The sequence below is a fragment of the Gobio gobio genome, assembly GCF_949357685.1.
Source record: "Gobio gobio genome assembly, chromosome: 12".
Lineage (NCBI taxonomy): Eukaryota > Metazoa > Chordata > Actinopteri > Cypriniformes > Gobionidae > Gobio > Gobio gobio.
This window is the reverse complement of record NC_137105.1, coordinates 21,981,027-22,006,496: the sequence shown is the minus strand read 5'-3', so window position 1 is coordinate 22,006,496 and position 25,470 is coordinate 21,981,027. Positions and strand designations below refer to the sequence as shown.

At 37.8% G+C, this 25,470-nt stretch overlaps 1 protein-coding gene across 4 annotated transcripts in view; it reads right to left on the bottom strand.

Annotated features, from left to right (window-relative positions):
• Window positions 1-25,470, bottom strand: part of sipa1l1 (signal-induced proliferation-associated 1 like 1) — a 102,883-nt gene that overhangs the window by 27,484 nt on the left and 49,929 nt on the right. For all 4 annotated transcript variants that reach the window (XM_079831429.1, XM_079831430.1, XM_079831431.1 and 1 more), the window contains exons 2-6: window positions 10,182-11,885; window positions 8,191-8,321; window positions 7,252-7,440; window positions 1,864-2,038; window positions 873-976 (exon numbers count right to left, since the gene is read on the bottom strand). In XM_079831429.1, the coding sequence (XP_079687555.1) occupies window positions 873-976; window positions 1,864-2,038; window positions 7,252-7,440; window positions 8,191-8,321; window positions 10,182-11,670 (2,088 nt within the window). In that variant the 5' untranslated portion in view covers window positions 11,671-11,885. The remainder of the gene's footprint in view (window positions 1-872; window positions 977-1,863; window positions 2,039-7,251; window positions 7,441-8,190; window positions 8,322-10,181; window positions 11,886-25,470) is intronic.

Below are 25,470 nucleotides of genomic sequence, written 5' to 3'. Positions count from 1 at the left end.
TTAAATATATTTTTTGTGTCCCCATTTCCTCAAATAGCAAAAGAAAAACTCCACAATAGTGATTTCACAACTTTCAAAAAGAGGGCAAAAATAGAGTGAGATTGATAAAGGCAGTGAAAAGAGAGAAATATGTTAATTTTACCATCACTCCCATAGACGCTATATTTGAAACACCCTCACAGCAGCGTTAACTTGTTTATTGGTAATTTGATGCAAAATTAATATAATACAAAATATTAGTGTTATAAATGTACATACATTTAAAAAAAATGAAAATACAAAAACTTTTGCAGTATTTACGATATTGATGACTGCTAAAAAGAGTCTTCACAGTCTGTTAAAAGAGTCCATCGCTTAAAAGTTTGGGGGAAGTAAGATTTTTCAATGTTTTTGAAGAAGACTCACCAAGACTGCATTTATCAAAAATACAGTAAAAACAATAATATTGTGCAAAATAATCACAACTAAAAATAACTGATATCTCTTTGAATATATGTCATTTATTCCTGTGATGGCAAAGCTGAATTTTCAGCAGCTATTACTTCAGTCTTCAGTGTCACCTGATACATATTCTAATTTGGTGCTCAAGAAACATTTATCAATATCAATATTGTGCTGCTAAATATTTTTGTAGAAACTGTGAAAACTTTCTTTTTTCAAGATCAGCAAAGTTCAAAATAACAATTTTGAAAAAGTACATTTTTGCAACATTATTATAGCCACCTTTGATCACTTTAATGTATCCTTGCAGAATAAGAAAAGTATAAATTACTTAAAATTAGTGACCCCAAACTTGTACATGTTAGTGCATGTGAAAAATAAAAGGAAAAAGTTCAATTATTGTAAATAGTGTTTGTTTTTGGGCAGCTTACCTGCTGTTTGTTATTGGGTGTGTAGGGCAGCATTGTAGACACGTGAAACATGATCTCATAGTCTTTAAAATTTGTGTACAAAGAATGTGTTCCAGTAGAGTCCGCTGAAATAAAAAAAGCTCACGTTAGCCTTTCATATACAGCTCTTATATGACCACCTGCCTTTCTTTTGATAAATAAAGAAGGATTTCCGCTTTGTCTGAAGGGAACACAGTCTAGAGCCTTTGATTATACACTCTCAATTATTTAATGCTCCTTGACCTGTTAGGGCAACATATGGCTGCCGCTCTTTTATAGGACCCCCTTTTTTCTATTGTTCACAAACAGGATACTGCAGTTGTCGCTCTGCACAATGGCCACAGAGACACGAGGGTACAAACTCATCTTCTCCTCAGCGCCTCCTTCCTGATCTCTGTACTCCACCTGACTGTGAAACCACGTCCTAATCCGTCAAGCTGAGATCAAAGCTTTCTGACACCTCCACCGCCCCTTCTCGACCACACTAGAGGGCGGAGGGAGGGAATGTCAGGGGTAAAATGTCCAGTCTGATAAATGGAATTAAAAGCATGCTTGTGATCAGAGACAATATTCCTCATGGTCACAGGGGAGAGGTGGAGCATGCGTGCCAGGCACGGCATGCATGACTGGGTCTCAAATATTGGCTCTGGGGTTCAAATCAAGACAAACTACAGCATAGAACAGGAGGTGATTGTTAGTGTTTAGATCCATTCCCATTTAAACACGACCTCTTATTGTCAATAAACCGCTGAGGGTGGAGGGACATATTTAGAACGAGCTGCAGGCTCATTTGAGTGTGATCCTGATAGAATTAATTAACTAGCCCTATAAACTACTAGACTGACATGACAGGAGACCAGGGATTTACACGTTCAAGCGTTTTGGCCCTTTAGCTACTTGTGGTTTTAATCACACAATACCACTTTCAGGCTTCAGTAACGATTAAACAAACCTTCAAGATGATAAGACTCACTTTTAGTGTCCAGTTGCGCACGGTACTTGGAAAAACCCTTAAGGCGCACCCTTTCCCCCAGCAACTGCAGGAACTCTTCTAGGGCGGGTCCTGCTGCCTCATTATTGTACATCTCCTCCTCGCTGCTCTGGCCGGCCTGACAGTACATGATTCCCACTTTCAACTGGAAACTGAGCTGCACAAGAGATAGCAAAGAAAGACCGTCAACCCATGAAAAACAGGAGTAACTTGATTTACTATTTTCCGTTATTTGGGCTACCAATTTAAATGTTCTAATTAAGTACAATTATTTATTTATTTTTTATAGTAAATAATATATATATATGTGAAATAACAGTCAGAATCGAAACTCTCTATTAAAACTTTAGACAGCAAAAATGTTTTTATTGCATATACAAACTTTGAAATTTTATTCATAAGGAAAGCTTTTAATTTTGGGATGCAAAAAATGATGCCAATAAATAAATAAAATAAATACAAATGTATACAAAATATGATTCTATTTTTAATTTTATTATGAATAACAACATACATATTAGGGATGTGCGCGACAAGCCGATTAAACAATACTACTAGTCGTTGACAAAAAAGTTTTTTTTTGCACAATGAAATGTTTTGCTTTATATTTTTTACAAAGGCTATGATTAAATTACTGTCATGTTAATGTTACATTTTGGAATATATTTGAAATGAATAATATATTATTTTGAAACGTGTATATCTGCAGTGGGGGAAACATTTATTTCATTTTAATGCATCGGTTTTCACTCGCGGCGGGTTCAGGAGAAATGTCCACTCGAAAGAGGAGCAAGGTGAAGGAGTATTTTGAAAGCCTACACAAAAAGTTTCCATTGTCTTTTATGTCATGTCAAACTAGAATAACAATTATGCTTGTTTAGGCTTGTTATACAACACGATATGGGGGACAATACGGTATAACATTTTATATCGGATTAAAAGAGAAACATTATTAATAAAACGTACTTTACACTTGAACAGTTGCTATATCAACATCCTAACGATAAGATAATACAGTCAAATTATGTATAGTTGTCAATACGCGTTAAGTTTTTCCTTGCGATTTTTGCCGCCAGTCATGTGTACAGATACTTTTCATACACAAGAAGCGTGTTCAAACCAGGACACGCAAGTGTTTGCTGCGGTAACGAACAACAATACCTTAAAGGGTAACTAAACCTAAACCAACTTTTTTTAGTTAATGATCAGCAAGAATGGGGCTTTATTAATGCTGTTCATTGATTCGAGTAAATGTTTTGACATTTGGGTATAAAGTGTTTTAATTCTATAAAATATGGTGTAAAACCATCTAAGTGCTGCCCTCTTAAGGTTGAACGGTGGCTACTGCAGTTGAATTTTCCTATTAGACACTGTGGGTCATCGTGACTTAGGATGGTTCTTCCAAAGGCTCACTACCCACGCCCCTGGCACGAGCTCACCACACCCTCAGAAATGTTTTCCCCAATCACATGATGAGAACGGCTTCGCTCCAGTATGAACTTCATGTTACATGAAGTAGAAACATTATGAATGAAACTTACTTGACACTTGCTTTACCATTGTAATTCAGAAAATGCGGTTAAATAATGCAGTTGTCAGAACACGTCAGGATTGTCTTGTGATATTATTGCCGCCAGTCATGTGTACAGATAAGTTTCATACATGAGACGCACTTTCAAACCCTGACAAGCAAGTGGTTGCCGCGGTAACAAACAACAATACCGTAACGTGCTGGCGTATATAACGCCCTCGGTTCGTCCCCTCTGTCTCCACTGGGCTCTGCCCACTTTTCCAGCATTTTTCAAATGGGTGGGGTGTTTTTCCAGTGGGTGGAGTTAAGTTCTGAGCTGGGGTTTAGTTACCCTTTAATGTGCTGATTTATGTGGACTAACTTTTATTTGAGGAAATCGCCTTATAATACAGTGTTTCCCACACATAAGCTGTGTCTCATTTCATTTAATTTTGAAGGCTGCATCCTCTGGAGGACACATCCTGTGAAGGATGCGGTATAGGGAGTGTCCTTAATCAGAATTAAACGAGACGTCCTCCGTAGGACACACAGGCAGGAAGTATCACGTTGCTATGCCAACACGTTCACAGTGGAGTTGCGCTCTCACACCAGTTATTTGAATGAAAATTATTTATAACTTGAAAATGACTATTAAATGTTTGCCTTGACAGCAAAGTACTGTTCTGAACGTTTAAAAATCACTAAACACTTGTAATCCTGTTTACCACAACTATCTATTTGAGGTAACACAGCTTAAAAACAAAAACAAGCTTGAAACTACTTAAGTTTAAACACCATATCTTCGCTTGCATGTATATCAGCCGGTGGCGCCATTTTTTCAAATAATATTTTAAAAACATGACGGTTGTTAATGGCGACGCAAAGAATTGTGGGTTATCTGCAGCAGCGAAGGATACACCTCATGCACACTCCTAATTCCTGAAAAGAAGGGCGCATTTGAAGGTCGCATTCGGAGTGTCCTACTTACTTTTCTGAAATGAGACAGCCTTGATGACGCATGCAGCCTTCAAATGCGACCTCTGGAGGACGCAACCTTGCGAAATGAGACACAGCTAGAGATTAATTTGTGGCGGTGCGCCACAGAATCAACACCGGCCGCCACACATTGAGTGTCGTTATTTATTAACTTTTTAACGCTATTTAAAACACACAGCGTGTTTGTTCATTTCCTTTCCCCGCTCTCCCTCAATTTCTCTGTCACTCATGCGTCTCTCTCAAACCTGCTTTTGATATTAAAGTCTATGCTTTTAAAATTGAATACGAAATGGAAACAATAAATAGCGTTTTGGCGCTAATGTAAAAGAGTAGCCAGAGGCGTTGAAAAACAGAGTTGCGACCGGTTGCGACCTGCTCTCATCTCCCGGCGCTCGCGCGGTCACGTGGTTCACGGAGCGCTCAATAGTTATAAACAAACCCGCGCTGTCAATACATTTGAATGGCTTAAGCCGCGGATACACAACAGTTTCACTGTACAGGTGTTTGCAGCAGGTTTTGGTACAGTACAGCATAGTGTGCATTGATTATTACATCCACAACATTTACAGGAGCATTTTATTATGGAGAGTGATGATAGACCCAACATTGTTACATTAATGTCAATGTTTTTCTTGTATTTAGCCCTCATTGCTTACTAATTGTTCACATCATACTCATTGGTGGTCAAATGTGACCATACACCTTAACTATTTTTCAATTAAATAGCCTATATGTTCTATATTTTAGTTTAATAATATTTATTGAATATTTTTAGGATATCTTTTGGTACTAAATAGGCCTACTATTTGTGCAATAACTGTGGTCCATTAATGACCACTTAACATATTTTGTATTATTTATATTACAATTAGTGTAGTAATTAAGGTTAAAATAGAGAATTCCAATGCAAAGAGGCCTGTATGGCTCTTTAATAAATATACAGTAGTACTAATAAATAATATGTATCTAGTTGCTCAAAGTATTGCAGATCATATCTTCTTACTTATTTTTAGGTTTTGCATTTGAATAAATATTTATACATGATCGAATTTCTTTAAATGTGAAATTTTAAAAAGTTAATAACTTACATCCTAATATTTTGAATAATACTTATATAATCACACAAAAGTGAATATTATTTGAATGTTAGCAAATATAATTTAAGAAAAGTTTAAAATAGTTAAACTTATTTTTCCTTATATGTACAGTAGGCTATATAAATATGAATTGATACTGAATCAAGATCGAAATCGATATTTGTGGCAATCACTGAACACATCCCCTCCACCCGCCCCATGCCCCCGCCCACCACCACAAATTGGTTTCTAATCTGTGGGAAACACTGTAATATATAACATATTTGACCTATTTTATAGGTCAGTATGAGATTTGGCATTCAGTGTGAGATTTGACTGTTCATAGATTAAGTGTTCTTTCAAATGGATCGCATATACAGACTGTTTCTGGGGGATGGGTTTAGATTGCAAAAATTCAGTTTAAACAGTTATGAATTCAGTCATTGCGCACAACGCTAATAAATATGGTAGCAAGAAAGCAATATAGTGAAAAATCTGTGAGATTAATGGTGATTAACTCTTACGGGTCTGCACAGTTTTGGGGCCCTTTTGAAGTTTTGACATTCTCTGAAATTAGCTATTTTCAGTCGCTTATAAACATATTAATGGCAAAAACATCATTACACTGTATTCAGCACAAACTGGGCTACCATAATATGTGAGCAACATGTATGTACATGCTTGTATTTTAGAATAATGTTTATGCGTGTTTAAAAAATAAAATAAAATAAATGTAAGTCCCTGAACTAAAGGGATAGTTTTGTAACCAAGCAGATAGAGCAACCAATGACTACCATAGTAGAGGAAAAAATACTATGGTAGTCAATGGTTGCTCTATCTGCTTGGTTACAAACATTCTTCAAAATATCTTCTTTTGTGTTCAGCAGAACAAAGAAACTCATACAAGTTTGGAACAACTTGAGGGTGAGTAAATGATGACAGAATTTTCATTTTTGCCTTGAAGGCCACAAAACACTATATATGTGTGTGTGTGTGTGTGTGTGTGTGTGTGTGTGTGTGTGTGTGTGTGTGTGTGTGTGTGTGTGTGTGTGTGTGTGTGTGTGTGTGTGTGTGTGTGTGCACAAGGCTTTTGACTAATGGGTGTTGTTGCACAGAGTTTTTGCTTCAAACTGATGTGAGAATCATTGTGCCTGCTCATTCACATAACACAATATATATTGATTTAAATTTTGAAAGATACTTTTTCTTTACAAAGCCTGTATACGAAGGAGTGTGAATGATCATGAATAATGCTGTGATTTACATCTGAGAGAACAAAGAACCACATAATGGGCCGCATAATGAATAAGCCTTTGAATCAGGTATGTGAGAGGGAGCTAAGAGCTAAAAAAAGAAATACATTTTTTGTAGTTTATTTAGAATAAAGTTAGCAATATAAAGTGAGAGCCAAAGCCACAATTTCCTATGTGGACCAGTATCAGGTCACTATGATTCTCAAATCTGTGAGATAAAAGGAAAAAAATATATACTGATAACAGGATCAACTATTGTACTGACCTTAATATAATGTCTTGATAAACTTTTGTTATTACCCTCTGTATATTTCTATTATTACACACTGTATACTTGATCATTTATTTAAAGCCATAAAGAGAAATGTGAACATTTTTATTACATATGAACCACCTTTATAAGTTTATTATTTCTTTAGGTGCAGTGGAAACTTGTAAGTACGACTGTAAGGATAAGATTCTTTACTTTGTATGTATTACCAAAATAATAAAAATAAATGATTGACAATTGTAAGGGAAAGCAAGATCCTAATACCCCCTGCTCATCCAGTTTCATCAGCTGCTCGGTGACCTTCGGTGTGTTGAGAGCAAGTCGGAGGCAGTGAGCATTGAGCTCAGGTACGAGGTAATCCAGCACCTCCTTTAGAGGCAGGCCTCGAGCCAAGCCATGCTTGGAGGTGGAGGGCACAGCATCCTCCAAAATGGAGCCCCGTAAGGTTGTTAACTATAGGTAGAAAGGTTAAAAATATGACAAAGAAATGTCTTTCTATTATTGATTCAGATATGTGTGGGAATACATATACAGTATATGTATACATTTGCAAATTACAGGTAAGACTCAATAGGTGGGTGTTAAATATTGGTATAAGAGACGTTCTGAGTAAATTAGTACTTGGTACTGCAGAACCCAACATGCTATTGTCTTTTAGTACCTGCTCATTATGAATCAGAGATCTCAAACACCCGAAAAGGTGCTGTAATGAGTGGTACAAAAGTTTTATACTAAGCTAACCCACGTCTGCCCACCTGCCATTCTCAAAATAGCAGCGGAAAGACTGCCATTTGGGCTATGCGTCACCTAAGTCACAAAGCTATTAAGGCCCATCAGAAAGCATGTGAATCATAAGGGGTTTCTATAAATGTTGCAAAAGGCAGAGATCACATGCAAGAGCCTTTTTTTTGTTTTAATTAGAGAGATTGTCTAACATTCATCCAAGCTGCTGTCAAAAGCGGTGTGTGATTGAGAAGCAGTATGGTGACAAGCCATTCAGGGCACAGAGTGATCCATGCCGAACACTAGCAGAGAGAACTCGCCTCTAAGCATGTTATATAAGATAGCAGTGGGCGTCAGACCTGGATTTCACTCACTGCTAAATGCTTAGAATTAACTCTATGCAGTCACAAGGATGCATGTTTGATTCACACATTACAACTATATATGCCAATTGTATTCGTGGTGTGAATGAGCGCTCACCTCGCTGGTTCTAAAGATGATTCTGTAGTTGTATTGCTGGCCGTGCTCTTTGTGATCCTCCAGTTTTTCCCGACGAATGCTGACAGCTACAGGTCCTAGTGTCTCATCAACACCCAAGTAGTTCCAGTGCTCTGAGGATTTTAATATTTTTTTTTTCAATTAATGATACATTAATACAAAAACAACAGCCACGATATATAAACAAGTGTAATAAATTATAATTAATAAACACATTAACAATATAAACACGATCTTGAAGACATCCATGTTCTACTTTTCAAGCAAATCATAGGGATCGTGATCTTCCATGTCCTCGAAATAATGTTAAAATACAGCAATGAGTGCCTACTAGATGGCTGTGCTGACTGGTCAAATTATATCATGTGTCTTTCATGCGTGGTGACCAAAGACAGTAAAAAAATATGGACATCGTGTCCGTGATGTCACCCGTAGGTTTCTGAAGAGCATTTTTGAAGCTTAAAGTCAGCAGTTGCCATCTTGGCAGCACGTCACTCCCGGATAACAGAAAATGGGCAAAGAGGTGGACTAACAGACAGCAGACAAACGGCAAATAATGACAGCAGAGGCAGTCCACCTGTCAATCAAAGTGACCATGCCCTTAATTATGCAGAACTTTAAGGCTTAATAATAATTTAAAACGGAGGAGTTATAAAAAAATAAATTAAAAAAAAATCACCCCCCTCACAGTTGGCATGAAGGACAAAATTAGCAGTAAAGACCTAAACCACAATTTGTACCAGACTATAAACCAGACTTTTTTCTGCTGTAAATTTGGGAATTTTAACATGGAGCTCAATGAGATTCTGCTCCCTTTTGGAGCCTGTCCCTAGCGGCCAGTTGATAAATTGCAGTTTAAGTCACTTGCTCAACCGCGAAACATGTACTGTAAATCAGACACGAGGAATAAAGCCGCACCATAGACTGTAAAAAGGGTCTGCGCAGTGCGCGAGGGTGACTGCGCGAGGGTGCGCACGGCAAAAATGATGTCATCGCAGAGTGCCAAGTGGACGAGGCGCGCGCGCATTCAGCCTATAAACAAGAAAGTATAAACAAGGTGAAAATGATGCGAGGGCGCCGGAGGTCTGTTTTGGACCATTTTACAGCTAGAGTGACACCTTAATCTTGACTACAAGTTTGCATGTGCATTCACAGCCTTTTGCTTTGTGCAAATGTAAGTTGTAATATTGTGTTTATTCTATGTGGGCCTATTTATAGCTTTTTTATCTAATATAGGATGCATCTGGTTAAGAATTAATGCAGTAGTGAAGCGTGCCGGTGATCAGCGTCAGTGCATGCAGCTCCAACAGCAATGCACTTATACTAAACTTATAATGACTATGATTGGGACTGTCATGTTACATATCATTATAAAGAGAACAATATTGTAATACATCGTTGTGAATTTACTGGGTCTAGTTGCCGTTTTCAGCACGTTGTTACAGGAAGAGCGCGTCCACACATTCTGAAGAGCACGCATCTGAGGTGCAGTGGAGTTGGTGACACGTTAACTTGTATTACTCATATTTGATTATTAAATAAGTAATTTAATTAAATGATCAATCACATCGATTCATTTTACAATCCTATAGCCCTTTATTTAGACTAAAAACCCTTCTCATTCATTTGGTGAGGAACATGGTGTCTTGAGCAGCGTTTGCACACCCGGTCATGCGTCGGCTATAAGCCACTGCTGTAGACGCATGCAGTGTTAAGGCTATCGATTAATCGATTAATTGATCGTTAATTTAAACGACGATCGATCATAGAAATTTGTGTAAATTGACATCCCTAGTTCAGGGTTTAATGACTATTTTGACAACTGATTGTTTAAAGCAAAACTGTGTCCATATGCTTGTTCAAGTCTGGATATTCTCAATAGTACTTCTCAAAATTGGGAAAATTGCTATTCAGATCGTGGATCGTGATTGTTTGTTATAAGATCATGATGTAACATTAAGGGTTGCACTCACCTCTCAAGTAAAAGTACTTCCTGTAATAATAGGCACCCAAGTCCACATGTTCAACTATGTTGCTCTTTCCACGATCGTGATGGAGACTTTTGCCATCCTTTGGGGATTCAAGAACAGCCACCCCTGCATTGCTGAAATGTGTGTTAGGAGCTCTTTCAGGGGATCCTTCTTCATCTCTTGAAGAGCTGGAGGCACCACTGCCGATACTACCTTGCTTCGAAGGGCTGATGTTCCTCTCTCCTTCACCTCCAATTTCGTTCCGGAAACACGGGCAGCTGAGAACCAAATCATTGCTCTTGTCATCACCCGAGTCAAGAGAAGGCCCATCCTTGATGTTGAGCTCTTCCTGGCTGCCACAAGGGGAGCCATAAGCCCCGCTTTGGGTGGATGAGAGGGATGAAGTGTTGGAGGCAGAGGCTGCGGCTGCAGCAGATGCACCAGTGGTGGTGTTCTTCCGCTTAACAGCACTTTGCCGACTCTGCACGGCCTCGTTCAGGTCAAAAAGAATACTCAGGACATCAAAGTGAGCAAAACCTTTCTGGCAGACCCATGGTTTGGGAGGGGGACCCATATCATCAGACTTTCCGTCCTCAGCATCAGAACCTGCACGTGATGAATCTCCTTCGGCTTTGACGCTACGCAGCTTGCGGAATATGGACTCACCACCCGTCTCCGACTTTGAACGCCTCTTCATGTGCTTTTCTCTTTCTTTCAGACGACTGGCAGGACTTCCGCGAAGAGGACCATCAGGCAAGTCAAGGGCAGTTTGTTTATGGGCTACTGTAAGTAACTCGCTTAACTTTTCAGGGGCAGGGCTGCGCTGGTCCGGAGCGTCGGTCTGGTAGCCTTTGAGCATATCGAAGAAGCTTTCGCCAGACACGCCGTGCTTGTCAATAGACGAGGTACTGCCGTACTCTCGATGCATGGGCGTCCATCCTGAGAAAGACCAGCCCTCACCGCCATCTCCATCCAGTTCACTAATGGTTATGTCGCTATTGCTGCGCTGCCGGATACGTCGCATGCCCTTGCGGGGTGAACCGAGATATCCATCGGGTGAGAGGAAGCGATTGTCTTTGCCTTTACTCTGCATCTTGTTCTTCAGCGTGTTGTGAATGTTACGCAGCATGGACGAGTCCTGAGGGCTGATCAGGTGGCCGAGCTTGCTTGACAAGTTACTCTGGGCACTTCCCGTGGTGGTGGAGGGGGAATCCGTCTCCACCGTGATGTGCCACACCCCACCTCCATTTCCTCCACCACCCCCTCCCCCACTTCCTCCACTGCCGCCATCTTTCCTGGGGGGCCAGTCGGCAACCCGCGCTCGGACGCCCATTTTGGGAACTCCGGGCGTGCCAGTCAAGTGCGTACTCTCACTGCGAGGGGGGGGAGCACCTCCATTGGGCAAGCGCAGACGACGAGTATAAAACTCATCTGTGGCGGGAACGGAGCCGCCCACAGAGCGTTCGGTCTGTGAACGCTTTAGACTGGTCATGGTACGGCTAAATGGCGGAGCTCAGCACTGGAGCATGCCCGCAGTGTAGCTGAAATAACAAAGCTTAGGGAACATGGGCAGCCACTCAGCTGGAGAGGCCAGAGAATGGAGGACAGATAATAGTAGGATGTAAGTGAACTTTAAAGTGAACCTGAATCAGGCATGTGTGGCATGTGGGTGATCAGACCTTCCTCCTCTCATCCCTTTATGCAGAACTGAAACAGAGAAAAATGGGGACAGTATAAGAATCCAACAATCATAACTGATATCTTGATAATTAAAATAAAGTTGAAAAAAATGCAGAGGTAAATAGAGGGGTCACAGAGGGGACAAAGGGAAGCCTTTAAGATGCCAACAATCACAAATAGCACAAAGCGATCACGATAATGAGACAGAATGGCGATACTTGAAAAAATATCAAGTGCCGTACTATTGAGTGTTTTTAAAACTCTTGAGAGCTACATGAGTGACATGCTTTATGTCAGACAACAAGGACATTATTTTACATGCATTTGCAAATTGTTCAGAAATCTTAATGAGAAAATACATATCCATGTTCATTCTGAACACATTCAGATATATCTTACTTTCTTTCTTTCTTGATGAATAAAACAAGGCACCAATTTTATGAACAGATTTGAGCAGTTTCAGCCAGAGTTCAGTGTGGCAGGCCTTTAACAACAACACGGTTCATAAACTTGGCTGTGCCAAAGGGCAGATTACACCACATGAACAAATCAATGCCACCACCATCGTAGAGAGGCAAAACACTGCACGGCTGCAGACACAAACCAAATTGACTGACTAGATATCAGCAGGAAGATTTTGAGTATGCTGCAATGAAAGCAGTAAGCAGAGATGATCAGAAGCAATTTAACAACTTCAAGTCGAACATATTATCTCTGCTACTTGCCTGAAAGTACAATCCTGGTAACACTAGATAAAATTGCTTCAGGAAATCGCTGTACTATTGATGGCTGCATTATTAAACTCCCATTGGTTGATAATGAAAAATTTAACTGTAGATGCTCTTTTTGCCTATTTTTAGACTAAGACAATATATATATTTTTTATTTCAAGTTGCCATGAAAAGAAAATGTCACACTATACGTTTTCTAAATGTACAATCGACTGAAAGCTTGCATCATTTTTGAGTGGTTCTATCTAGGAAAACACTTGACACGCTTACAAAGTGAGCTTTAACCTTTAAGATTACCAATTACTAAACCCAAAATCAGACCTGGGCTGATAATTAGTTACACAGGTGAAATATGAATGCAGCAGGTGGCACTGCGCATAAGGACTTATCGCCTAAATTATAATGCACTACAGATGAACACTGTTCCCATATGACATGCAGGGGAAGCTCTGAAATGTCATTTTCCTTGGTTTCCTGGCAACCATCTGCCGAGTGTTGCAGTGCAGAGCAGCGGTGCTGCTGGGTTAACCTTAATGAGAGAGCTGGAGCCCAATGACAACACATACCTACATAATCTGCCACACACGCCACAGGAGAACAACCCTGGGAGAAGAGCAAAACTTCACAACAATGTAGACATTGCATAAAATATTCATAGTATAAACGTACAGAGTTAAAAACACCAGATGAAAAAACACTTGGAATTTGAAATTACTTTCTTTACTATTACTATCTTCCCAAATAAGGTGGCAGACTGGAACAATAGACAAATCCTATCCTACTGAATCACTTGACATTTTGAGTTTATGAATCACATTTGTAGTGCTAGACTATGTGTATGTTCTGATGAAAATATGAGATAATCTTCCTGCCGGTGAGTCCTGACCTCCCGATGGCTGGAAGGGGTGTGTGGAGAGCCGGGTGTGGCAGCACACTAACCCCAACACACACTTACACAGACTGCAGATGAGGTCATGGGTAGTTCCATTCTTTGAGAGAGTGTTTTTCCTCTCCCGTCTGCTCTCACTCAGAAATGGTGCTGTAATGCATTTCGGAGGTTGCAGCACAGGTGCTTCTGCAAGGCTGAGAGGAACTCAGAGGCTTAGTCATACACAGCTGCCAAATTATAGCCTAAAGTATGACAGATGGGGGCAGCGCGGGCTGACAGATACCATGTAGCCAGTTAATGAGACAGATACCTGTGACGAGCTTCACGAGAGAGACCGTGAGCAGGGCAGATATAACTAACACGGCAATGACAACTTTAACTCTGAGAACAAATCTCAGACAAAATGTGACCTTTTATAGCATAAGTCTTTCTATACAGAAAGAGATCGTAATAGAAAATAACATGGCTTTATAAAATCATATATAAATATTATAATATATAATACAATATAATATATGAGCAATAAGTAGCAATGCGGTATGGCTGAATATCAGTGTGATTAGGTAGCCATTAGATTGCCATAGGTAATAATAGCGCACCGATATGAAGCCATATCGCACCGCTACGAGTGTGATATTGCGTTTATACAACAATTCGACGGCACATGCGAGACAACAATGGAGGGTCTTTAAAAACACTTTTTTTGAACTACTTCCTTTTGCCACGGATTCAAATCTCAAGGTGACAGTTTAACAGTTGTGACCAAGCATCCATTACTAATTTTAAAACATCACTTCAGAACTAGTAAATAAGGAACGTTGCTTCATTGAAGCTTATTGTATTATGTAGAGTAGAGTAATATGGTATTATGAGATAGAGATCAACTAAGCAAGTGTATAACCTGCATCTGATATAACATTCATTCTTTAGGTCAATGTCCATAATATTATATCAGGGTTTCCCACAGGATTTTAGTGAAACTGTCGTAGACCTTGGTCGCTCATGGTGGGTGGACCTTGGTCCCTGCTCTCTAATAAAGGCAGGATTCTTGAGAAGCGGCACACCCCCGTAGGCAGGGCTTATATGCTCCGAGAACGGACACTGCACTAGTGACACAAAACACACAAGTCTGTTACGATTGATAAAAACGGTTAATAGGCTTGCTGCGATAGTCGGTGTTACCAGTGTTCAGGCATACACCAGTTACATCACTTGGCCACCGCCCCCCACCATGGTTTAGAATTTTTTTTTTATAGTAAAAAAATAATTTAGTTCAGTTAGAGAACAGACACCACATATAAAAACGGAACGTGTTTGCCCAATACAGCGTAAACCGAACGAGTCGCAGCACATCAGCAGCAGGAGTCAGATTTCATTCATCACGAGAGTGAGGAGCTGACTGACAAGATGATGACGGAAGATTTAGTTTCAAAGCAAAATGTAAAAGTGCCTATTTAATTGAGTTTGTCATTTTGTTTTTCATTAAGAATAATAGGCAAATGAACCCACCATTCAAGCAACCCGCCTCCAAATTAGCACCAATTCTAAACCGAAACTAAAATGTGCACGGCCGCACTGTCATTTGTTCACGGCCACAGGGTGCGCACAAACTGTCATGTGACAGTGAGGGAAAAATTTCTCACCGTCACATCCCTAACGGGTAAAAAGGCTAATACATTTTGATTCTATAATTCTATTTTCCACAATGTCAAACGAACACCGCTTAACCCAAAATGCAAGCTCAGGCATGCACTTCGTCTATATAAGCACATGCAGTTGTGCGCTCTAGACATTGAACAATATTTAACAACAATAGTGATTATTAAAGACAATAGGAAATAAACACAAACAAATAATTCAGGCAAACGTACAAAAGCAGCACTCGAGTAGGCCCTACAGGATTGAAAATAAATATAGCCTAAATACATAAGTTATGAAACTTAACTTTCCCCTTAACCAAAATCGACTTGCTCTGGAACAAGTAATAGATGAATAAGACCAAAGATTGCAAGTTTGATATACATGAATTATATATCATGTTTAACCACTATATACATTAAGAGCCAGTAGCAAATTCCCGAAGGACTGGCTGAGATGAAGCTGTTCTCGGCAGGCAGGAGCGCTGAATGGCCACTGGCGGCCTGGAGCTCGCATCTGCGAAAGCTTCAAAACAAAAAGGTAAAAACAGGTGCTGTTTATATAGGAGTCACATATTTGAGGTCTAAATAATTACATTCTCAAATTCACTCTTAAAACTACATTCCTTGACACAATAATGGTAGTATTTGTAAAAGTATGACAGATGGGGGCAGCGCGGGCTGACAGATACCATGTAGCCAGTTAATGAGACAGATACCTGTGACGAGCTTCACGAGAGAGACCATGAGCAGGGCAGATATGACTAACACGGCAATGACAACTTTATCTGTTTTGTCTGAACAAATCTGAGACAAAATGTGACCTTTTATAGCATAAGTCTTTCTATTCAGAAAGAGATCGTAATAGAAAATAACAGCTTTCACACACCATATAAAATCATTTATAAATATTAAAACAATATATAATACAATATAATATATGAGCAGTATCACAGGAGTAGCAATGCGGCATGGCTGAATATCAGCACACTGTGATTAGGTAGCCATTAGATTGCCGTAGGTAATAATAGCGCACCGAATCCGATATAAAGCCATATCGCACCGCTACGAGTGTGATATTGCGTTTATACAACAATTCGACGGCACATGTGAGACAACAATGGAGGGTCTTTAAAAACACTTTTTTGAACTACTTTCTTTCGCCATGGATTCAAATCTCAAGTTGACAGTTTAACAGTTGTGACCAAGCATCCATTACTAATTTTAAAACATCACTTCAGAACTAGTACATAAGGAACGTTGCTTCATTGAAGCTTATTGTATTATGTAGAGTAGAGTAATATCGTCCCCTTGGAATTATAAGGTTCTATCTGACATTTTTGTCAAAATTGAGTTATTCACATATTCTTATTCTGTGACAACTTCTTTACATTATTTGATGTTGTTTTTTATTTTTCTAAGTTTTTTTGAACTTTTTTTTTTAGAAATTAAAAAAGGTTCTTTCTACACAGTCAAATGGAATGCAAAAACTTTAAAGCTCAATATCTCCAAACCAGTCAGAATGCAGATAGAACCTTATAATTCCAAGGTGGCGATATGGTATTATGAGATAGAGATCAACTAAACAAGTGTATTACCTGCATCTGATGTAGCATTCATTCTTTAGGTCGATGTCCATAATATTATATCAGAGTTTCCCACAGGATTTTAGTGAAACTGTGGTGGGTGGACCTTGGTCCCTCATGGGGGACACTTGTCACAATAATGGTAGTTTTTGTAAAATAATATGGATTTGCTCGACCGCCATGACAGTCGCCGCAAGCGGAGTGATAAAAATGTTAAAACGGTACCAGTTCTGATACAGGGAGAATAATCGCACGGCTGGAAAAGGCTCTCAGCCAAGATTCGAGAACTAGAGTGAATCATTATGGTACACTAATAATAAGTATTAAATAAATAATTAAATAAATCTTACTGAGCCCAAACTTTTGAACAATATTGTACATTAACACAAAAATATGCAAACTATAGTAACCATTTAATGTTCTATGTAACATTTACAGTTCACTACTAGTTGTTCTCTACTTGCATCCTGAAGCACCCTTAAGGGAATCCTCTCAATTCAAGCCTAAACTGACACCCCAGCTTTAACTACTACACTAATTGGTTTGCACTTGAAAATTGAATCAGGTGTGCAGCGCCGCCGCTCCCACCGCGCTGCGTGTAGGGCACCAAGTGCTGAGGGGGCACCAAAAGAAGACCATCATCCCCAAATTTTCGAATGAGAACTGCAAAAACCATATGTAAAAGGGGGCTGAATGAATAATAAATAAAATAGCTGAAAGGTTCCGCTTAAATACACACAGAGCTACAAACCTTTATACAAACAGGAGCTTAAAAAAGAAAAAGGCTGATATAATAAGATAAAAACACAATTCACCCTCTGTGACCCCTTAGAATTAATCTGTTTTTGCTGCTGTGCCTTTAAGAAAGGCTCGCTTCACATGTGAAATGAGCAATAGAGCTTTTCTCCACTAAGACAGGCCGCGAGTTTACTGTCAGCTCAAATATAGTTTTAAATCCCCATACTTCAATAACATCTTCTTTGGAAAGTCTGCATCACCATGTCAGATTTATACAGTATACCAATCCATGCTGGATTGTGGTGCATATACGGACTGAAGACTGAAGTGAATCGAGACCACACTGCTTTCTCCTCATTACCTCACTTTGACTGTGTGGGTCAAGTTTCTGATAAACCAGTTGGCATCATTAATTTGTAAATATCAACCATCATGTATTGATGCATTCCTCTGTGCGATGTCACAAAGTTGAGGAACGAGACATTTTGCAGGTTGGTTTCAATAAATACTTTTTGGGTTGGGAAGGAGGTTTCTAGTTCTAAAATGTTTTCTGAAAAAAAAATCCTCATTCATTGTATGATTCCATTAACAAATTTGCACAAAAAAACAAACATGATTTTGTCCATAGAAATGCGTTATTCAGTGCTATAATTTGGCGCAACTGATGGAAGTTGATGGCAGACCCAAATAATAGTTTTCATTATCGACTAGTTGCAGCCCTATAACAGACCAACCAATAGATTAATCGACAGATCAATCAACTAATCAATTGATTAATCGACTAGTTGATAGATTACCAAAATAATCTTCAGTTGCAGCCTTAATTTGAGTTAATTTGATATCAACAAGCAAGTATAAGCAGCTTTTTCATAATCATATGAGAAATGCTAGAAAATCTAACCAAATGTACTAGTGGACCTTAAAATATTGTGTTGGAACGATGGTCCTCGAGTTAAAGATTAAGAACCACTGCTCTATTCACTGTGATTTATTGATAAAGCAAAGGAGTAAGTCCCAAAAATGTGATGGCTGTAGGTCATATAAAAATGGCAGGCTTTCCAACCACAAGGAAGGAATAAAGAATGTCTGGAGGCTTGAAGGAAACGTGGTACTGGGCTGAACTCACTGAAATCTTTCTGTAAAACCAAGGAAGAAAAACAATGTGTTGAACACACAAGAACAATTCATATAATTGCAGCCTTTCAGATGAAAGGACAGCCGCTTTTAGGCAAACAACATCCTCCACACAAGCTCAACAAAACTGCAGAGAAGTGGGTATTTTTGAGAAGACTTTTTTGGACCTTTGAAAAGCGCACATTCCTTATTCATTCATTCAAGACCCAGTGCAAAACCAGTACAATTGTAGGGCCCTATGATTTCTGCAAGCAGACCACAAAAAGAATAGTGAAGTCCGGTCAAAAAATAATAATTTATTGTATAACAAGGAATGGCAACATTTGGATAAATAAATTAAAAGTAGTGCTCTACACAATCAAATCGTAATCGATTAGTGTCTGTGTGAATATCAAACTCCAAAAAGACATTTAAATAAGAAGTCTGCTTGTCTCTGTGTGAATGAGTGGCGCAGTTTTGTCTACTACACATGACGCTGTTTTCAGCGTGTGCTGTCTCACTATGAGGAAAATCTCCAGAGCCGCTCTGACAGTTCATCTCATGAGCATTCATCATTTCATTTCATAAACTATCGTCAGAGAGACAAACTGAAAGCTCTTGACTACAACCCACCAAAATAAAAGTTGAATGAAATACTTTACTATTGTAAAGCAGAATGTACTTTTTGTTTAATAAAACTGTATTTTTAAGGAACATCTCTCAATAATCTAAATTTTTTAAAAGAACTGTTCAAATTTCACTTGATTAATTAACCTCTTAACTTGATCTATTTTTGAGAATTTTCTGAAAATGACATACCCAAATAAAAATGTCTGCAGCTCTTAAACCCTATGGTCTATATCCATACATCTGGTCTTATTTTAAACTAGACACTTGAAATTATGTAACCCAAGAGTGATAACTCAAAGTAATATACACTGTAAAAAAAAAATCAGGTCTCAAATTGAAAATTTTCTAGTGACCGATCACATCAAAATTTTTTAGTTGGCCAAATTGACTTTCTGTGGATTAAATTGCATCAATTCACAGAAATTCAATTGGGCCAACTGAAAAATTTAGATGTGATCGGTCACTAGAAAACGTTCAATTGGAGACCTGAATTTTTTTTTACAGTGTAGGAACAGAGTAAACACAAGATAAAACATATACATGTAAGTGATACATGTAAGTGAATTTTTACAACTTTTTTTATTTATTTATTGAAATTAACTTAGGAAAAAAATGGATGAGACTTTAATGTTAATGTTAAAGGCCTGAAAATAACCTAAATATAAAACTGAATGTCTAATCATGCTTTGATTAAAATTTGAGGATGATACGCTCAAAAATGTAGCTTCTGTAAGCTTTTATGTCAAGAAAAGTCTAGGCGTCCTTTCAAAAAGGCCATTTATTTCAGAACATTTGTAATTGTAAAGAGTAGTTTTTCTTTCAAATAAATCTGCAATAAACTGCTAATTTTAATGGATATACAGTTAATGAAAAACTAAAGCAACTATTTACAGAATTAACAAAGTGTAAAAAAGACATTTAGTTGATTAGAACTGTCATATAGTCAGCGAGCTGTTAAGGTGTGTGCGTAAACTGACAGACGCATGCCGGTGTGAATGGAAACGTAAGCACGAGTAGTATTCACTAATGCTGTTTACATAAAATTGCGCAAGATGACGCCTTTTGATTGGAAACTACATCCATCCATCAAAACTTCGCTGGCTAGGCATTGACTGGCTTTATCCAGCGAAAACCATGGGTGCTATGACTGACACCTCGCCAAGCCTGTAATGCACCCAAACGCCTGTGATTGAAGGAGAGAGACAAGGGATGGCTCATATTCAGCGGAAGACTCTAAACTACAGGGAGATCATCAGAATACTGATTAGTATCAATATTTCATTGAAAATGGACATGATTGATTACTCTAACTCAAAACTCTCATGCAAACAAAGGAGTATTTTCCCCCCTATTTTTTTGTTGTTTTGGATTTTAAAAAATGGGATGCACTTTGAAGAGTGGACCCTTACACTGAAATGTATGCTGGTGTTTCTTGGCTTCGTCCAATCTAATCTGCACGGTAGGAAATGAAAGAGGAGTGCTGCGTTTATTTTGTTCATGTTTACATGGCCGGTCCTTCAGCATTTCATTTAACCCTTTCCTCTCTGGTGTATTTATTGCAAAAAACAGTGAATCTTGAGTGTTTTAGCTTTCAAATGATGCATAGTTTGTGATAGTTGATTGAATATTTTTTATAAAACAAAAGTAAATAAAAGTACAAACACGCCCACCCCCATCCACTTTGTTTTGAATAAGTGCGTTTACTTTGAATATGTTTTTGTGGCTTTAAATTGTTGACCGAAACGTTGCTAAAAAAAGTTTTCATATTTTTTGCAAGTACTGATAGTGTGAGGGATTTCCCTTTATTCGTTGGCTTTAAATTGTTAAAAAAAAATTATACATTAATTTGATTCCAATTGTTTTTGATAATACATTTGTATTAAATCATAAAACAGACTAGACAGAATTTTTTTTTAAATGTCATAATACATTATTATTGGTAGATTTTTAATAAATTATACAACTGTTGAAGTTTTATGCATTCAAATCGATTCACTTTACATCCTTTTTGATGATTACAATTTAACCATTCAAACAGAATTTGGGGGGAAAATTATACAGCTTTCATATGGCTCTAAAACTGGCTGTGTCATTTTCTCTATTCCACTGCCGTACTGTGGAATAAAGGAACTCTCACCCGATCAAATGCACATTGCCTTGACTTGGCTTGCTGATGACATGGCCCATTTTTGAGTCACACCTTCAGGTTGAGGTATGACTAGGTTTGGGTATCATTTGGGTTTTTTGCGATAACGGTGCCAAACCGATACTTTTAAAACGGTACCGGTGCCTAAAACGATATTTATATATATAAAAAAATAAATAAATAAATAAAAAAACAACGGTGGATTCTTTAAACATTAAAGAATGGCTTTTTATTGATATATATATATATATATATATATATATATATATATATATATATATATATATATATATATATATATATATATATATATATATATATATATATATATATATATATATATATATATATATATATATATATATATATATATATATATATATATTATTTTTTTTTTTTTAATTAAAAGTTTAAAGTATAATTAAATATATAAATATAAATAGATACAAAACACAATTTACTTAAATTCACAGTAAAACCAAAGCCATCTAACCCAACTACAATAGGCCTAATTTAACACTAAATAACAGTAACACTACAGTACTAATAACCGCAAAGTAGTTGGTATTCTTGGTATGCTACAAACCAGCTTCAAGGTTCAGCTTTATTTTGCAGAAATATGACCATATTCTCTGGTTAAATATTTTAGAACGCATTGCCTTATTGCACATGACACAGCAGCCGCAATAGCTGTATCGGTTTTATTTCGTTTTTTTTATTAAATTTTTATTCAAATTATTCACAAACTTGTTAACTATGTCATGAACTATCTGATATTCTGATTTTTAAATATGTGTGTGAGTGAATGTGTGTTAGTTGATCTATAATGCGCGATGGGCGCCGCCATGTTACTTTGCGCCTCAGAGAATCGGATCTGTCGGATTTACATCACATAAATTCATCCTTGACTCACGAAATACATTAAAGTAAATGGCCGCTGAACTAGGAGGAGAATAGGGTAAACTATATAGTTAAGTATATAATGCGTATCTGATATGAATAAAAAAACAGTCAAATTATAACCGTCTGAAAGGACTGTCGTTGATATAGACATCAGTGTGTATTTTTTGCTAGTAATGCATTTAAATGTCTGAAACCTAAAAAAAACATTATGTGGTTGAAAACACTGAATAGTTGTGATGTGACGAGCGCTGAGCGCGTTTCTCTCTCTAGCTCGGCGCCAGCCAAAGCGCGAAAGCACGTTTGAATTTAAGTGCCACCGAAATGAGGCACCGAAATCTGCGTTCTGATTTTGTCCAGTTACATACCGGTTATATAGGTACCGTGCCATATTGGCACAGGGTTTCGGTACCCAACCCAAGGTATGACAACACCTGTTGTGTGAGGTGTGAGGACCGGTTGAGACAGAGACATGAGAGCGATTGGCTCAGACCACCCCTCTGCACACAACTGTGGATGATTAAAGCTTCAGCATGTGACTCACCTCATTCCAGAGAGGAGAGAGTGTGAGGGGGACCATAGGGAGGCAGACAACATGTCTTCATCTCTACTTTGATAAATAACTTCCTCAGTATCAATAGCAACCGGAGTTTCCCACTTACTGTCATGTCCTGAACCTTGTAGAGCTTTAAACTAGAGAGAATGTGAATGGTGTGGTTGTTGCAGTAACAGACAAAAGAGAAATCATCTCGTTCCTTTGCTTTTGCAAGTGCACCTCATGTCAAAGTAAGGCTGGGCAGCATGACAGTATATGAAATGTGGTACAGACTAGAGACTACCTGCTATAGCTTTTATACCACAGTAGTGTGGCCCAATTTTTCTTAATAAAATAATGCAATAAAGTGAAATAAGATTTTGGTCATATAGCATTATTTTTTCTTTTGTTTTATTACCTTGTAGTAGGGCTGGGCGATATGGCCAAAAAAATCATATTTCTGTTTTCTACGTTTTTTTTCTATTTGGATAAAAAAAAATATCTGTATTTATTTGAATAATAATTCATTTTATTTCACATCCTGCCCAATGATGTCCTAAAAACTATGTTGATATTGAAGGCTATAAACAAATACAGTGAATGTAATGTAGGCTATGCAATATATTATGTGCAAAAAGGGGTTAAAAATCACATTATTTTCTAACATTCTAACATTACAATCTAGTGTTGTCAAAAATATCGATATTTTGATATGTATCGATACAGAAATATCTGAAACGATACGATACTCCTTTTCTACAGTATCAATACCAGCTGCGCTTTCCTCTCCTCTCCGACCGACAGTGAGTTGAGACGCACCCGCCTCCTCTCATTCAGTCCGGTTAACCCTCTGAACATGGGGAACGCGTCTTCTGCTGGATTTTTCCTCATGACTGCGTACGGTTAAGTGTTGGTGTGACCGGTCACAATTTCGTGCGGGATTGCACTACGTTAATTCTACTAATGTTAATTCCCGCAGATTTCGTGCTCACATCTGAAGCGCACACACATCTGAAGCGCACACACATACCGTAATAAAGCCGCCTCTGACATCCAAGTTCAAAAATGAGCTAATTTTTCCAGCTTATTAGAGGAACACTCCACTTTTTTTGAAAATAGGCTCATTTTACAAGTCCCCTAGAGTTAAATAGTTGAGTTTTAGCGTTTTTGAATACATTCAGCCAATCTTTGTATCTGGCGGTAGCACCTTTAGCATAGCTTAGCATACATCATTGATTCTAATCAGTCCATTAGCATCTCATTCAAAAAATGACCAAAGACACTTTCAATATTTTTCCAATTAAAACTTGACTCTTCTACAGTTACATCGTGTGCTAAGACCAACTGAAAATGAAAAGTTGCGATCTTCTACACCTATATGGCTAGGAACTACTTTCTCATTCCTGCGTAATAGTCGCGGATCTTCGCGGCCGTACCATGGCTGCAGCGGCGCAATATTTTTACATATTCAGTGTCTTACCTGAATACTGTTAGACCTACCTGAAAAAATAAAGCAGTCTATTTCATTTGTATCTTTATTCTATTGTATTTATTTGTGCTATTATTTGTAATTTGTTTATTTGTTCTTATTTTGTTCAAATATTTGTGAGATAATTGTAATGGTAATTGATCAACGTTTATATATGAGAAAAAGCTTTATCATATAAAGTGATCTCTCAGAAGATATTTTTTTATTTCCTCGACTTTCAATAGATGGACAAAAAAAATTTATTATATTAAAAATATCGATTTGACAGTATATGCAGCGTTTTTTTCCCCCATGGTATCGAAAATGGTATCGAATATCGATACTTTTTTAGGTATCGTATCGAAGTTAGAAATTCCAGTATTGTGACAACACTATTACAATCTAAAAACAAAATGAATAATTCACTAAACTAAAAATGAAAATAACAAAAGCATATTAGCCTACATTTGATTACCTCATTATAATGGTCACTTTCATTAATATGATCAAATACGATAAAATATATATACAAATATACTTACTTGTAGGTTCAAAATTCCACATATGGCACATTTATTGTCCAACAATATTTTAGAAATACGTATATTTTAGTCATAATTATTGTGTTCCTATTCTATTGCGCTCCTTCTGTTTGGCGCGCATGGGGACAGCGTCGCTCGTTCACGGAAGCCTGAATTTTTGCGAAGATTCACATGCCGAAGGCTCGTCCTCTCCTGACAGCAAAATTAACATATTTGCATGACTTTCTAGCATTTATAGAAGGTGAATATACCTGTGAAATGTAAGTTATGCACTGAGGAATGCACCACATCTCAAACGCATTAAACAGTGCAAGTATTTATCTGTCAGTCGGCACAAGTATCTGACAAAGAATCTGACAGGGCAAGCTGCTTTAAACCATAAGTTACATGTTAACTATATCTTACCAGTTATTTTGAAGCCCTTAACATAAAGCATGTGTCATGTTGAGGACAAGTTGTATCATGCACTTTTCCCTGCATCAGCTCACTCTGCGTTTTCTGTTATTTTTCAGTTGCGCTCGTATCTCTAAAATACTGTATATCGATATAAACGCTATTGCCTCATTCCATATCATTCCTAAAAAATATATTGATATATCGTACAAACTCGATATACCGCCCGGCCCTACCTTGTAGGGCTTCATTTCTTAAATAGGGAAACTAGTTTGCCCATCCCGCACATTCACTTACAAAATAG